Source organism: Colias eurytheme, chromosome 11, assembly GCF_061535395.1.
Source record: "Colias eurytheme isolate Ceu_HAF_F1 chromosome 11, ilColEury1 Martin Lab GWU primary, whole genome shotgun sequence".
Classification (NCBI taxonomy): Eukaryota; Metazoa; Arthropoda; class Insecta; order Lepidoptera; family Pieridae; genus Colias; species Colias eurytheme.
The window spans coordinates 5,888,268-5,904,638 of NC_142990.1; the positions used below are offsets into that span (position 1 = coordinate 5,888,268).

A 16,371-nucleotide genomic window follows, 5' to 3' on the forward strand; every position below is an offset into this window, starting at 1 on the left:
CTGTTTCAATCAAGTCTCAATATCAAGTTAAATAGTAAATGATGTTTCAGGTTTTATAATAAGCACGTTTCATATTCGCTTAAAAATAATTGCCTACATAAAACGTATGTATTTAGCAGTAAATAATTTTTATTATTGAAAAGACTCTATATTTTTATTAATTTTAATCAATGGTCCAAGAGCCAGTGAACCCTGGGAGTAACGGTCTCCCTGTAAGGCTAGAAATTTGTATACTTACGATTTATGGCATTCTAAGAGCAATAGCCATGACCTGGCAGGCGTCAGCCCTGCACGTCATCAGCCCCTTGATTTTTTAAACTGTTAAAAAAATTGGTTTTCTAAACTTGTTTCTGTAAATTTGAAAATTTAATAGGACAAAGTTTATTTATTGTACATCTTAAAAAAAAATTGACAGGCGATTACAATAAGCAGAAGTATATGACAGATCAATTAGAAAACGCACAGTTGATGGGGTAAAATAAACTTTATCCTGTATACTCGAAATTTTTATATGTCTTCAAATAAACGTCTCAGAGTAAGTATGTACAATGCCAGGTGGTTTTGAACAGCATAAGACCTTGACAGGCGAGGGGACAGTTGCTAAGGGCGGCGTGCAAATAAGAAATTTTACATGAACGCATACAGTAAATGCAATGTATTTTATTGTGTTTTATAATTCAAATCAAAAAAGCTTTTTAAATGTATTAAAATCACAATAAAATACATTATTTCATTTTTTTAATATTTTAAAATGCATAGGTAGGTACTTCAAATAACTTTCTTTATGATGATTATGATAAATAAATATGTGAGCAATCAATGTCTTCTTAAAGTACTACCTAATATTTATTTTGTAATATTTTTGGAACAAGTATGTTCCATATCGCGCGTTGCGAAAGGGGGCTAGACATGGGCTAGACAGAAAAAATAAAGGCCAGAAGTTGTAACGAAGCTTTTTTTTTTAAATCGTGGCCGCGTCGCCACGCTATGTGATGTTATTATACATAGTCTATATTATAGTAGTGACACTACTAGCTATACTAGGTAATATAATAAAACTGAAGAATTTGCTTGTTTGTTTGCTATGTTGAACGCGCTAATATCAGGATTCAGGAACCACGGGTCGGATTTGAAAAATTATTTCATTCATTTGTTAGATGGTCTATTTATAGATCTTATAAGATAAGCGAAAACTTACAAAACAAAAATTATTTAATATTAAATTTGTACGTTTAAATAAAATAAATCTTTACTAATATTATAAAGCTGAAGAGTTTGTTTGTTTGTTTGAACGCGCTAATATCGGGAACTACTGATCCGATTTGAAAAATTCTTTCGCTGTTAGATAGCCCATTTATCGAGGAAGGTGATAGGCTATGTATCATCACGCTACGACCAACAGGAGTGACAGACAGAATGCACTATATGCATTCACGCAAAACCTCCCACTCGCACGCCCTTAGCAACTGTCCCCTCGCCTGTCAAGGTCTTATGCTGTTCAAAACCACCTGGCATTGTACATACTTACTCTGAGACGTTTATTTGAAGACATATAAAAATTTCGAGTATACAGGATAAAGTTTATTTTACCCCATCAACTGTGCGTTTTCTAATTGATCTGTCATATACTTCTGCTTATTGTAATCGCCTGTCAATTTTTTTTTAAGATGTACAATAAATAAACTTTATCCTATTAAATTTTCAAATTTACAGAAACAAGTTTAGAAAACCAATTTTTTTAACAGTTTAAAAAATAAAGGGGCTGATGACGTGCAGGGCTGACGCCTGCCAGGTCATGGCTATTGCTCTTAGAATGCCATAAATCGTAAGTATACAAATTTCTAGCCTTACAGGGAGACCGTTAGTCCCAGGGTTCACTGGCTCTCCAGCGTAACATAGGTAAGGTTGCCAATTTAAGATACATATTAACAATAGTTAAATAAAAACTTTATAAACATAAATATAAAACACTCAACAACGTAGGTACTAAGCTTTTATTATCTTAAGGATTTAGTGTAAACCTAGAAAACGTAGATAATAAGGTCTTGTAATCAATACTTAAACAATCTGAGTTGACAATTGTGATTTCTACTTCAACAGTCTAGAAAGTTTAATGTACAAATGAAAATAAAAATAAAGCGGCCCGTTAACGCGCTTGAATAAGGTTCACGTGAAAAGTTTGCGGAGGTCTCTACGAAGGACGCTGGGCGGTGCGTAGCGCGCCGCATGACTACTGTCAATGTGGGTCACTGCCGCCTACGCGCTATTCGATTCAACTTCGTGTCTCACTATTACCTGATTATGAGTTATTAATTTTAAAATGCAATAAGGTACTCTCAGCCGAATGTATTTAAAGTCGAAAATGCCCCTAAGGAACATTACACGCTGGGAAATAGATAGCGATTGCTGAAACTGAATTATGAAAACTTTTAAAAGTTATGTTATCAATTTCCCCGCTATCGCAGTGCGATTTTGCTCCTGCTTTTAATGTTGGGTGGATAAAAAAAGTTTTGAATATCAGTTAAAATTTTAATTACCTAAGTGTACCTATAGATATATCGTTTGGGTGTATTTTGCGAGGCGCGCTATGATTAGGTAGGTAAGTAAAATGAAAGTTAGGTAAGTTTGAAGTAACCGCTTACTAGGCGAATGCTATGTTGACATGGCGAAAGTACTAGAATTAACAGTGCAAAGTATTGATCAATTGTTTCACCATGCTTCTAAATATAAATTTTTGTGCAGGAAGACAAAGTTCGCGCGCAATACGGTCGCGGGCGCGGTAGTGCGGGCGCGGGCACGCGGCGGCCGCATATCGATTCCGCGCCGCCTTCAGTCGGCGTCCGTCGAGCGGCGCGCTGCGCCGAGCCGCCGGCGAGCGGGCGTCGCCCCCCCCCCGCGCGCCGCCCGCCCCCGACCCTCACTCGACGAATCTCTCGTCGACGCCGGCAAACTCGAACGACCTCTTTTTGCTAACTAACGTCTCACTCGCGATCGTTTCCCGCCGCGAAACTGCGTTCGAACTCGATATCAATTGCAGCCGACGGACATCGATCTGTTTGAACTTTTAAAAAGTTATGAATCTGAGCGGAGTTTATATGAAGTAGCGATGCCGAACTAATTTTTTGCAAATAGTTAAAAAGCTCGAAAGTGCGATGCGGGTAAACGCGTGCGGGTGCGGGCGAGCATGGCCGGGAGCGCTGCCTGCTGCGTAGGCGCGGGTCAGGATGGATTGTTGCAACTACGGGGAGTACCGCGGGCAGGCGCAGTACGGCGCGGGCGCAGGCTGGGACTATCGCCACGGGTACCCGCCGACGCCGTACGTGCCCTATCCGCACTCGTACTATCCTCACGCGCACGACTACGCGCGCTACTATCGCTATGACTACCCGCAACACTCGATGCACCACGCTGATCATGTTATGCCTACTGGTTGGTATCGTAGACAGTCTTAGTAGTCAAATGCCATTAAATCAAACTCCAGGTCAGCTGCCATAATAAGCTCTTATAGACCACCAAATTTGAAACTCAAAGCTGTAGTGCATTTTTTTAATTAATCAATCTTAATATGTATATATAAATCTCGTGTCACAATGTTTGTCCTCAATGGACTCCTAAACTGCACTTAACCGATTAAAATATAATTCGCACACCATCTGCAGTTCGATCCAACTTGAGAGATAGGATAGTTTAAACATGTAGGTACCACGGGCGAAGCCGGGCGGACCGCTAGTAGTACATATTTAAGATTACCGCATAGAGCATATATACCTAACAATTATTTTAAATTTAAAAAAACATTCATAGACCTTATTGCAATATATTATAGTGATCATCTTATGGGTCTATTGTAATAGGTAATTGTGTTTCACTGTGATAAAAAGTTAAATTGAACTTATTCGATTGAGTTTCCAGTTTTAATGTGCCACAAATGTATATTTTAATATGTCAGGATTTTAAGGTTAAAATGTGGTTTTAACAACTTATATTAATATTTAAGGCATACATAAACATTTTTAATTAGATAAAATTTTATCATAATGAAACTTAGCATATCTAGATATGTATTATGTACGTTACAGTTGTGTAAGTCAGTTATGAGATAGTCATAAAATCCGACGAAGAAAATCAATTTCTCAACCACTAATTCCTTGAGTATAATTGAATTATAAATATCGATGGTATGTATTGTGTACGTTTATCGGTGCATGCGGTTGCGTTGCAAAGTTTGTTTACCAATACCGGATACCGCACGCGCGTCGCGACATTCGGAACAATGAAGAATGAAGTAAGAATTAATGTTTACGTTTGGGCGGATATCTCGGCGTCGACGTCACGTGTCGATGCGGCGGGCGGGAGGCAGCTCCACAGGTGGTCCGCGCGCCGATTGATTGCCCGCGCCTCGCGCCTCGCGCCTCGCACGGCGCACCGCCACTCTACATATTGACCGGCCTGCTGACGCTCGCCGCTCGCGTCGCATCCCGCCTACAACTTTACCGTTATACTCGTATACTACGTGAACACGAAAACGTGCACGTTTCGTATAATTGAAAATTTTGCACTGATGCTGATAAATAATACTTCAAAAGAAAGCCAATGAACAGTTATTGTCTGTTTCAAATTATTTTGATAACTCTATTTATAAAAGAAGGAATTTCTAAAACTTTAGTTTTACATCCGCTTTTTCCAAATAGGTACTTTATTTTCACACAGCGTTCGACAGGGGAGCATTTCATATAATTATCTCTATAATATAATTTATGATAATAATATTGTGAATATGCAGATGGCATTTTTGACGGGTAATTGAATAGAATTGTAAACAATTTGTATTTAAATTTTAGCATTTCCTTCAGCTTCAAATGGGATATTTAATGAATGGGTCCTTGCCTGTTTTATAGGATACTTAGTATGCTTAATGCATTATGTTAACATAATGAAATATATCTGATTGACCAGGCGTCGCTTAAAAATTAAATTGTACTTAGTGAATTTTAAGAGAACAAAACTCATCATTGCAACAATCGTCTCAATAAAGTATTTCATTATTTAGAGAGCAAAGTTTTGATGAAGGATTCTTTAAATAGAAACGTTAGTTCGGCTTCGTTAGTTTTGAATTCTTGCGTTAATTTTTCTTTATTTAAAGGGTTTTAACATTAAAATATATTTGTTTAAAGTTATACATATTTATTTTGTCAGATTACGGTGCATATGCGCTGAAAGACGCACGTGCGCGGCGAGCCCTCACACGGAGGGAACAACGCGCTCACCCCACTTTGCAGCATTTCCCAGTCGCACATACGGTAAGATACTATTACATTCAGAAAAATATTATGAAATATTCATAGATAAAACTATTTTTATTTCACACATTTAGAACCCGCAATCCACTATAAGTAGATATTATTTAGTTTAATATATATATTTCTGAATAAAAGTTGAGAAAATATGAACTCAATGTTATAAAGGTTGCTTAATGCTTATATGACAGATGTGTAATTTTAAAAGGTAGACACGGCAAAAGATCTAGGGGTCTAAAGTAACGTAGCGGGTAACAGCTAATATAGTGTAAGCAACCCTCGCTTCGCTTCAATTTCACAAAAGAAAAAAAAAGTCGTCGTGAAACAAAACCAGTATGTATCTCCCTGTCAGCAGGGTGGAGTACGTTACAGAGTCCAAGGTATATTGTCAATTTTCGTAGCCATATACTTCTAAATTGTTTTTAAATAAATCATAAATTAGCTTATTTACTTCTTGAAATTTTTGGTATTGAATTACAATATTTTTTTTAAAATAACTATCCAATTAATAATTCATTAATAAGTTCGTAACATAGAAACTCTACTATTCATTTATTCCAGCCATATAAACGTTTACAGACGTAGACGTAATTCTAACGTAAAAAATATGCTAGTTAGTTGTTAAACAACTTTATCAGTTCATGAATTCACGTCAAGGTCATCTATAATTATGTTATAAATCCGAACTGTGCAACTTGCATCCGACAATATAAACCGCCAGTGTCGGGATGCTAAAATTAAATTCCGCGTGTATTTTTGTTCATGCTATAACCGGCTAGTGAAAGTGGCTGTCAAGTTTATTTCGTTCATACATTCAAGTTAGTCGGAAATGGCTCTGATTTCTGAATGAGCTCTTCGAGTCACCAAGACTTTACTATTTGTTTGCTTAGTATTTGCGGCAAACAGCTAGTTGCGAATGATCAATGTCCACTTGTAAAATTGGAAAATAATTTTTTGAAATAAATGTAGAGCAATTTAAAAGTATGATCAATATTTATAATTTTAAAATAAACAATGCAAACAGACTAAACTGTTGATTGACAAGTACATTTTAAGAATGAATATGCATAATAACATAAAAGTAACATTTTGTTAAAATGAAATAATTATCTAAAAAAGCGAACAAAATGTTAACGAATTACGAGGCGTCTGTTTGAAATATGTAGGTCAGTGTCAGAGGACTGTCTACATTCCTACGTCCACGTTGCAAAACCACCCTCTTTTAATACCCTCTGTTATCAATCGTACGCACCGCGCGTAAAGTTCATATTTATCTAACAATGAACATTTTCAAAACTTTACTGGGTACTTTTTAACCGATTAAGGGTCAGTCGACTGTCAGGAAACAAGTTCAAAAGTGGATAAGTTTGCGCGCTTCGGTCATTGACTTCTTGGGGATTAGTTTATGCTGAATGTATTATGAATTAAAATAGTTCTGAAGTTTGATCTTGTATTTTTATGTGAAAATTTCACGGTTGTGTATGTAAAATTAGGCTGCGCTAGGTGTATATGTTTGGCAGTTTTATAGCGTCAGATTATGAGACAAGTGAGCGGCACAAAAGCGCTAATGAGGGCGCCGGGGGCGAGCGGGGTGACGGCGGTGGCCCATGAAAGCTGTCAGCGGTTGATTTTTCCGAGTGTCGTGGGCGCGCTGATCGATAAGTCACGTGGTTTCGCGCCGCTCGCCGCTCGCCGCTCGATAGTTAGCCTGCAAATCTCCCGCCACTACTTCACGTACCCGCACACCAACGATTTTCAGCCGTTTTTCAAAGTAGCGCTTAATTAGCGCCCATAACTCGTAATGCATAGCGTCTATAATATAATACATTGGTTTTAAAATGCGTTACGGATAAAATAGCCAATCATGTAATTGGTTTTGCAGATTTTAAAACCGCTACGGTTTAGCTACGACGAAATGTTAAAGCGTAGCGTTCAAACAAAATTCAAACAAAATTATTTATTTTCTACATTGTTAATACATTTATAGGTCTAAGATCTAAGTACCTTACCTAGAAAAACCCCAACCACAATTTTTTTTGAAAAAAAAGGCCTCTATTATAACATCTACAAAATATCATCTATACAGCCAAATAAAAGTTTCGTGACAGCAGGCTGGTACATAAAATCATGGCAGAGTAGCATGTAGGGATTATGTAGGTGTAAGATGACGGATGCAGTAACTGCAACGCAGAAGTGCAGAGGGAGTGAGGATCGATCGCGCCGCGCTCCCCACTCCACCTATACCTTATCTTGTATACAACCTGCTACATATCGCGCACAGCATTACGTCATAACAAAAGGGAATCTTGCGATACCTCTAAACGTCTTATGAAAGTGCTTCGTATCAATTTAAACGTGGCTAGAAATCTAACGTAGCATTTGAAAGTAAATAGAGAAATTTATCGTCCTAGTTTATTTAGAGTGTGTAATATTACAAAGTACATTAAGTTGGTAATTATGAATGATTGATATGACATGATTGTGATTTTTCTCATCTAAATTATTTTTTTATAAGAAAAAAAGTCTTAAATTATGATATTATAAAAGTAATACGCTATACGTATTTCCTATGATTTAGTGTGAGATATCCATAGTCAATATAATATCTTATATATAAAATTCTCGTGTCACAATGTTAGTCTGCATACTCCTCCGAAACGGGTGGACCGATTCTCATGAAATTTTCTGTGCATATCGGGTAAGTCTGAGAATCGGCCAACATCTATTTTTCATATGTACCACGGGCGACGCCGGGGCGGACCGCTAGTCTATAATATAAAAATGAATCGCAAAATGTGTTGGTAAGCGCATAACTCGAGAACGGCTGAACCGATTTCGATAATTCTTTTTTTATTATATTTCTTGAAGTACGAGGATGGTTTTATGTAGAGAAAACGTAAATATGTACCACGGGCGAAGCCGGGGCGGACCGCTAGTTATTTATAAAGCCAATTAAAAATTTATATTGGCCTACGTAAATATATATTTTTAACCGACTTCATAAAAAACAAGAGGTTATCAATTCAGCCGGTATATTATTTTAATTTACAGAAATCGGTTATTGGGAAGTATTTATCTAAATAAAGATTCCTTCCAGTTGAACTTAAAATCTAAAGAAAGACTCCTTCCTTCGTACTTCATATCCACATACATGATTCTGTTATGATATAAACATTAGCTTGATGAATGTTTTTGTTAGAATCAGTAATGAATAATTAACAGAAGCAAGTACGCTCGAAAAACCTTAGTAGAATTGCGATTAGCGCTATTGATTTCTAAACAACTAGGGCGCCAATTTGATCCTGGTTGAATGTTAACGTTTAGTTTGGCTTCAATGATTTTCTAAGTAAAAAAGTCAGTTATAGAAAGTTTTATTTATTATTTAAAAAGTTAATGCTGTTATAAATAAGAGATGGACACAGCTTTGACATTATGCATTAGTTTTTATAGCAAACAAAAAAATACAAGGTAAATAACATAAAAAGTAGACACTGTATTTCATACCGAATTCCTCAATTCTCTTACAATAATATTACATGGATATATTGGAATCTTTCTCTATATTGAACAGTAAGATATCATATACGTACCGATCACTTCCAAGGATATTCAGATATCAACGCGATCGAAGCTGTAAGGTTACCATTTAATATTTCAAAATCATCTATTCTTCTATAAATACTTTGGGCGCATTAAATTTTATACTTAATTTAGTTGACGGAATATTAACTAGACAGTCTAGATACATAAACAGAATTATAGTATATTATGAAAATTTGCTCAATTTTTAAAGTTTTCTTCAGTGGCAACAAGGTGACAACTTTTCAAAATTATCTCACTTATTTGAAGTTATTTTAAGTTATTAATTTCAATTTAATAGTTAGATTTAGATTATTTCTCACTTTTAGCAAACAAAAATATATTTTAATTCAAATATAGAGATAAATAATCACGTTATAGTAGTAAGTTATTACCATTGATCATATAACTTATATATACTTGATGTAGCGCGTCAGTGCCGCTACGTCATTCGTAGGTCGTAGCTCAATCGATACGTTGAAAGTAGTCTTGCAATTTCTATCGGCTCTCTAATGATGTAAAATTATCGTTGTTATATTTCAGTATGAGCATACCCACGGTCATTTGAATATTTAATTCATTCATCATTATTGGTACAACGTAAGAATATTAGTTTAAAAATTAAGGACGTGTTAGGATTAAGACACGTTCCACCATGTTTACTATAATTATATTAAAATGAATATAGCAATATTTATTAATGTGTGTCTACTAAACCGATATTTGTCTATACGATCTCTTAATTTATAGTCTTTACAATTATGTTTAAATTACTAAACCAAGGAAATTTTTACATTAGTAATTTTAAAGACGAAATACTTTACAAATGTTTACGTTCATTAAAGTAATCAATAACAAACAGCCATGTTATACAACTAGTTGCATAGTCAATAGCATATAAAACGCTTTATAGTACTTTTGTGACATTTCAGCCACCGCCAGAATGTGGGATCAACAGTCGCGGGCACGCTTACTGCGAGCCACAAATGTGGTCACACTATCAGGTATATTTTCAACGTGATAATATTAATTATGTATATATTAATAACGTAATTCAATCTTTTTTATGTAAGAGTAACATATAATGGAATATTTCCAGATGGGTGTTCTAGCAGGGAACGGATGGAACGGCACCAACGGCGGAATGTGGCCTTCTCGTGTTCCCAACAATATGTGTTCGCGAGAACCTATGCACTATGGACCGGACTGCCGACTTATGAAGGTTTGTTTTACTTTCATTGTTTATGTTGTTAAATTAAGTATAACCATGGTACTTATAATATATAAAGATCTTTATTAGGTTTGGTTGTCAAGTGAATTAAAAACACATGTGTATATTACAGAACTCTCAAAATCATAGCGCGGCACACGAAGGACGCTCAACTCCGTACCCGGTGTACGATCAATCGAACTACGAGAAAAGCTGCAAGAGTGGTAGTGGCAATGATTTCCCAATACAGAACACGCCATCGGCAGATTTTCCGCAGCCGGTCCGCGAGACCCCCAGCGCTAAGCCCCGCTCGCCGCCCGCAGAGACGCGGCCGCCCGTGGTGCCGCTGCCGGCCTTCCAGCAAGCGTTCGGCTCCACTGAAATAGGAAAATTTGCAGAAGCGTTCAGCCGCACTGAAATTACACACGAAGCTGACGAATCGTGCGATAATTTCGTCTACGAACCTTTCAATGAATGGGATGGGTCGCCCGAACCGCAATGGGCTCCACCCGCAACTAGAGAAATTAAATGCGAAGACAATTTTTAACGAAAGTGATGTTTTCGCCCTAGGTAATTTTTGGGTGATATCACCCTTAGGAAAATGAACAACTTTCGGTTCGACCACCACGTTGCCAAAGCGAAAATCAACGTCATTGATATATTATATTCGATGTCGTCGAACTAGTTATGTGATAAAATATAGTTAAATGTGTACGAGAAAAAGAATAATATAATAGCGATGTGACATTAATTTAATTTATATACTGACTTAGGATGAGGATAGATTATATTACATAATGAATATTAATATTGATCATTTCATTCAATTGGTTTTAGAAGAATTACATCGTTAGTATGGAGGTTGGATATGGGATATTTCTTATCATTTAGATATTGCAAATTATAAAGCAAAAATATAGTAAGAATGAGAATCATTAATCAATGTGCCTTGAATCGGCGAATTCAGCCGCTGGTCGCGCGGCGTCCCCCGCCCCGTTCCATCGTTACAGATATCATAAATTTATTATTTACAATAGTAATTATAGGGACCAAAGTTTAGAAAAATATACATGACCTGTCGCGTAAGACATCTCTACGCAATAAGCTCAACGAATAGCAAAATTTAAACAATCAGGAAATTTTACAAAATTTATAGAGATAAATAATATTGTCGCTAGATAATCTAATGCATAATACTTTATATAATAATAATAATCAGAAATATTTAAGATAATAAAAAAGAACTGTAAAATATCAATAAAAGTTGCTCTAAACATATATGATGTATTTGCTACAATTGAAGTGCATTTTCCTCTTACAAGATTTATTGAAATAATAAATCAGGGTCATTTAAATAGATTATATGTATCAAAATTTTAAATTATTAAAGATTTGCTTTTATAACTTCACATTTCAGCGAAGTTGATTGTTTTGTGGTAGTCGGGGCTTCAATGACGTCGCGCGGAATTCAACATGGAAAATTTATTACCAACAATAAACCATACCCCTGGAAACTTAGGTAGTCAAAATTTTAATAAATCCTTATAATAAGGAATGGCTTTTTAATTAAAAATAAGGGTCCAAAATTTAAAGAGTAGCTATCATGATACGATCTTCTTTTATATTGGCCGTTATATTTTAACTATCATTAATTGTCATTTATATACTGTAGCTTTTCTTCGCATTTGTGCTTTTTATAACGGCTAGCGCTTTATTTTTCACTATCAAAACATTCGTAGAATTATCAATAAACTATAAATTTTGATTTTAGAATAAACACGTTAATATTATTGTACTTAGATCATGGCTAAATTATTAGTAACAACAAATTAGAAATGAGAAGATATTTTGACAGTAGGTACATTTTAGATTTCCCTTTGTCTCTTTAATATAACTTATTTCATAACACTGTTACAATTTGTTTTATTAGTTAAAATATAAAGATAACCGTCTAATATTACATATTTAAAAATAAGTACTTAGGTTCAGCATATTTAAATCTATTTAGTATTTTGTACAAAAATCATAAACAATGCCTTAAACGTGATGAAATGAAACAAAAGATAATAAATAGCAAAAAATTATCACTAACGTTTGATCAAATAAAATTAATCCATTCAATCTGCTCTTTTTTTAATAACATTTTCAACTTTGAAAGTAAGCTTTGTATACGAGACTTAATTAGTTCTTAGCAAATTGCAATGAATATTCTTTTTTGGCTTGATATCATATACCTAATATAATTAAATATATATCCAATAAGCAAGCAAAAACTTCCAAGAGTCTTCGTTTTTGTGGAATACCGAGTGTTAGAACTTACAACCTCTTTCTATAAAACAGAATTGGAGTGCCTTATGTAACTAATATAATAAATGATAAATGTAGATCAAATAATTATTCTAGTCTAAGTTTTGATGAGACACCATGTTAGTGTGATAAAGTTATTTCTTTTTAGTAAATATTTTCTTAGTCAGTAGATGTGATAATCATATTTAATGTTATATTATTATTTATTCTACAACAAGCATTCGTATATTATAATCGTTGTGTGCGTAAAATTTTAAGAAACACTAGCTTACGTAATACCTACTTAATATAAAAGTTTTATTTTTAAATATACACCATGTTTTATTTTCTTGAAATTAGTAGGTAACTTGTTAGAGCAATTTGTTGTTGTACTTATATTATTTCTGAATAGGATACGTGTAGTTAATGTTTGTATGCAAATATTACAATTCAAATTTTTATTATTATTTAATTTTATAATCCGCCTCCTGGGTCTAGTAGATATTGCATTACTGTTAGGATTTTTCAGATTAACCTCGGGTCGAAATATTAGTTTCAGTCTAGTATAGCATGGATATTTTGAAAATCTAGAGCGTACCTACAGACTTGTTTACCCGGGAAACACTAAAACTAGATGAAGTTTACGAAACTATTATAATGCTAACTATATTTAACATTATTATGAACCTTTATTTCATTAAACACTAAGATAATTAATAGTACAATTATCAGGCACTTATCTTGATGAACTTTAATTTAGTAGTTCTCTGTCAGATTTTAGAATTAAAAATAAAGATTGTTTTATTACAGTTATAAGGTTCAGATCGAGTCACATCTTAAAACATATTATGAAATAACGGTAGTTTGTGCCACATGATAATCTAATGTATATACAATATACATCTCTTTAGATAGTTCTATTGTTATTTATTTAAATCTTAGGGAATTTATAATTTATACTGTAGAAGTATGTAGGTACAGAAATTATGTAATTAAATTATACTAAGTGTTCTATTTAATTATATAGAGCTTCCCTTATCCTATCCTAGAATCTTGTCTACCATTAGGTTTAATTTGGTATGTTGTCCATTATTGATATCATTTTCAAAACTCTTATCATGTGAAGAATTCTTATGATTAAATACGTTTAGTAAATGGTTGATTTTTATGGCATGATTTTTGTCCAATTGGCAGTTAAACAGAATTAAAATAAAACAAATCAAATTCTAATTTAATATTTAGTTCATGTTACAACTTACAAGTCATGTTGATTTTAATCTACATTATATTTATTAATGTCACTGTAAATAGAAGTTATTTGTTTTAATTGAACACCTTTTAAATAAAATTAGAGCCAATAAAGTTTTGTAATGTTTCGGTTCGAAGACGAACTAAATGTTTTGTTTCGAAATGTACGGATTAAATAAATTAACTTGAAAGTTTTTTTTTATTTGTAATGCACCCCAAAAATACATAAATTTACTTAATACTAACTGTGCTGTGCGGTTTTACGCGCATTGCTCCGCTCCTGTTGGTCTTAGCATTATGATATATATCTAGTTATAGTCAATAGCCTTCCTCAATAAATGGGCTATCTAACACCAAAATAATTTTTCAAATCGGACCAAAAGTTCCTGAGATTAGCGCGTTCATACAAAAAAACAAACTCTTCAGCTTTATAATATTAATAATATTATGTATTAGTATAGATTTAAAATAGCATGCTTAACTAGAAAAGCTACACTGTCATAAGGAAAATCTGAAATAAATAATGGCTGGTTTTCCTTTTGAGTATTTCTACAGATACAGTGCTATTATTGTCTGAAAATCAATGATGTAAAGTTCACCAAAATCCGTTCAGTTGTTTTAGTGTGATTCGGTAGGTAACTAAAAAAAACATTCATACATCCCAACTGGCAACTTTCGTATAAATTAATACATTTATTCAGTATAAATTATAGCATAATAGGTAAAAGATTGGCATATTCAAATAAAGGGGACAGGTATTTTTAAGTGTCACTCTACCGAAACTTGTTTGTTTGTAAAATTGTAAAAATTATATGTGGTGTATTGGAATTAAATAACTATAATGTTTTATCATAGCGAAATGAAATGCAATAGCTGAAAATGAGGAAAGTAAAACAACAAATTCACAGATATCATTTATTTTATTTGTAAGCAATAAAAAGTAATTCTTATTTGAGTCACAAAATTCAACAAAGATACTAATAATTAAAATTTCGAAACACATTATTGTAACATATTATATCTCGAACTACTCAAATAAATTATTTTAGATTTATAAATAAATTATATTAATTAGCAAAGCAAGTCACGACTCCGTACGCCCAGTGACGTGGCTTCTGTTTCCCCAAGCACGTAAAGGCACTTTCAATTTAGGCAATTGAATGGAGAAAGGAACTTATCAAACAACTAATTCATAAGTAAATTATTAACACATATTAATTTATCAGATTGCACAACCATTTTGTTAATACGCTTACATGAATTAATGCACATTTATAAAGTAAAACTAAAACGATGAAATAAAACAGTGATAGATGCAAATAAATTAACAACGTAGCTATTAGGATGTCGTGACTTAGCATTACTATAATTATAACACCAATGATATCATTTTTTCTTAATAGAGGAAGATATTATTTTATAATTATTTTGCTATTATAATTTAAATTATAATATCGAAACAAAAATACATTAAATCATGATACTTAATATAACATCGATACATCGTATTTTACTTCAGTAAGTCTTTCTAAATATTCATTCATTTTCCTACTTTACTTTAAATGTCATTGAAGTATGAAATACAATCGCAATTAATCAGCTCATCATCATTTCACATTTCATTTATATTTATTTACTTTATTAATTATATTTTCTTAGTATAACAATATCTATAAATTGGTTGTATAAGTTCGTAATTATTAAATTCGAATATTTTAACATATGTATATTAATAAACAGGTTTTATTTCAATAAATCACAAATAAATTTGAACCAATACATAAATTTAAAATATAAATGCAGTATTCACGTACATATTCGTGTGTGAATTATAAATAATTACAATATCTACACAGTATCAATGTACAATAAATTTCAAAAGTACACACCGTAAAACATTTTTATAAAATATAATTTCAAAACCATGATAAGTGCGGTCTCGTCTTTAACCGGTGATATGTAGTAACTTGTACGTATATCATGTACTAAATAATTTCGTAATTAAAGGGAAAATTAAAATAATTTTGTGCGTGTATTTCTGATAATTTTATTCCATACAGGGTATCACTAGTATACTATTGCTCCTTCCTGTAAATCAATACTGCCTAGATTATATTCGACATTCAAAACACGTATATTTTGTATACAGCTATGAGTTGGTTTTGTATTCAAATTCAAAATTCAAAAATTCTTTATTTGGAACAATAAAAACACAGATACAAAAAACTTATTAGGTATTTAGTTATTGGGTTAAAAGGATTTTACATATAATTTAAACTATTTCATACGCAAACAATTAACTATTATATTTTTCCATACATGACTCTTTCAACTCTTCCACTTTCTTATCATGGTTTTAAAATATATTTTAAATTTAATATTTATGTGTTAACCAAACAACAATATATATAACATTATCGCTATCTGTCATCGAGAAATCATAAGTAACCAATACATGTGACGTCAATTACCTAGCCTCTCGCATGTCGAAATACCGGCTCCCGGTGTAAACAAATTTTCGCCGTGTATGTCGATATACCGGGGGCCGGTGTGGGTTCGAGTGTTTTGTTTTTTAGTATAAACAACCTCATTGTATATCACCCTATCCTTTCTGACACATTACAAATGCTTATAGAAGAAACAGGCCGGCTAGTGACGCCAAAACACGAGCAGCGCTAGTGAAAAAAATTTAAACACGCGTCATTCAAAACTCCGTCATCGCACGTGGTGACTACGTATTTTTGTTTTGGT

At 33.3% G+C, this 16,371-nt stretch overlaps 1 protein-coding gene across 1 annotated transcript; it reads left to right on the top strand.

The window, feature by feature from the left end:
• Nucleotides 1–2,938: 2,938 nt before the first annotated feature.
• Nucleotides 2,939–11,778, top strand: LOC149904596 (uncharacterized). The gene is made up of 5 exons (XM_090107150.1): nucleotides 2,939–3,429; nucleotides 5,197–5,300; nucleotides 9,809–9,880; nucleotides 9,976–10,098; nucleotides 10,220–11,778. The coding sequence occupies exons 1-5, from the start codon at nucleotides 3,225–3,227 to the stop codon at nucleotides 10,631–10,633; spliced, it is 918 nt and encodes a 305-aa protein (XP_089963276.1). The 5' UTR covers nucleotides 2,939–3,224; the 3' UTR covers nucleotides 10,634–11,778.
• The last annotated feature ends 4,593 nt before the right edge of the window (nucleotides 11,779–16,371 follow it).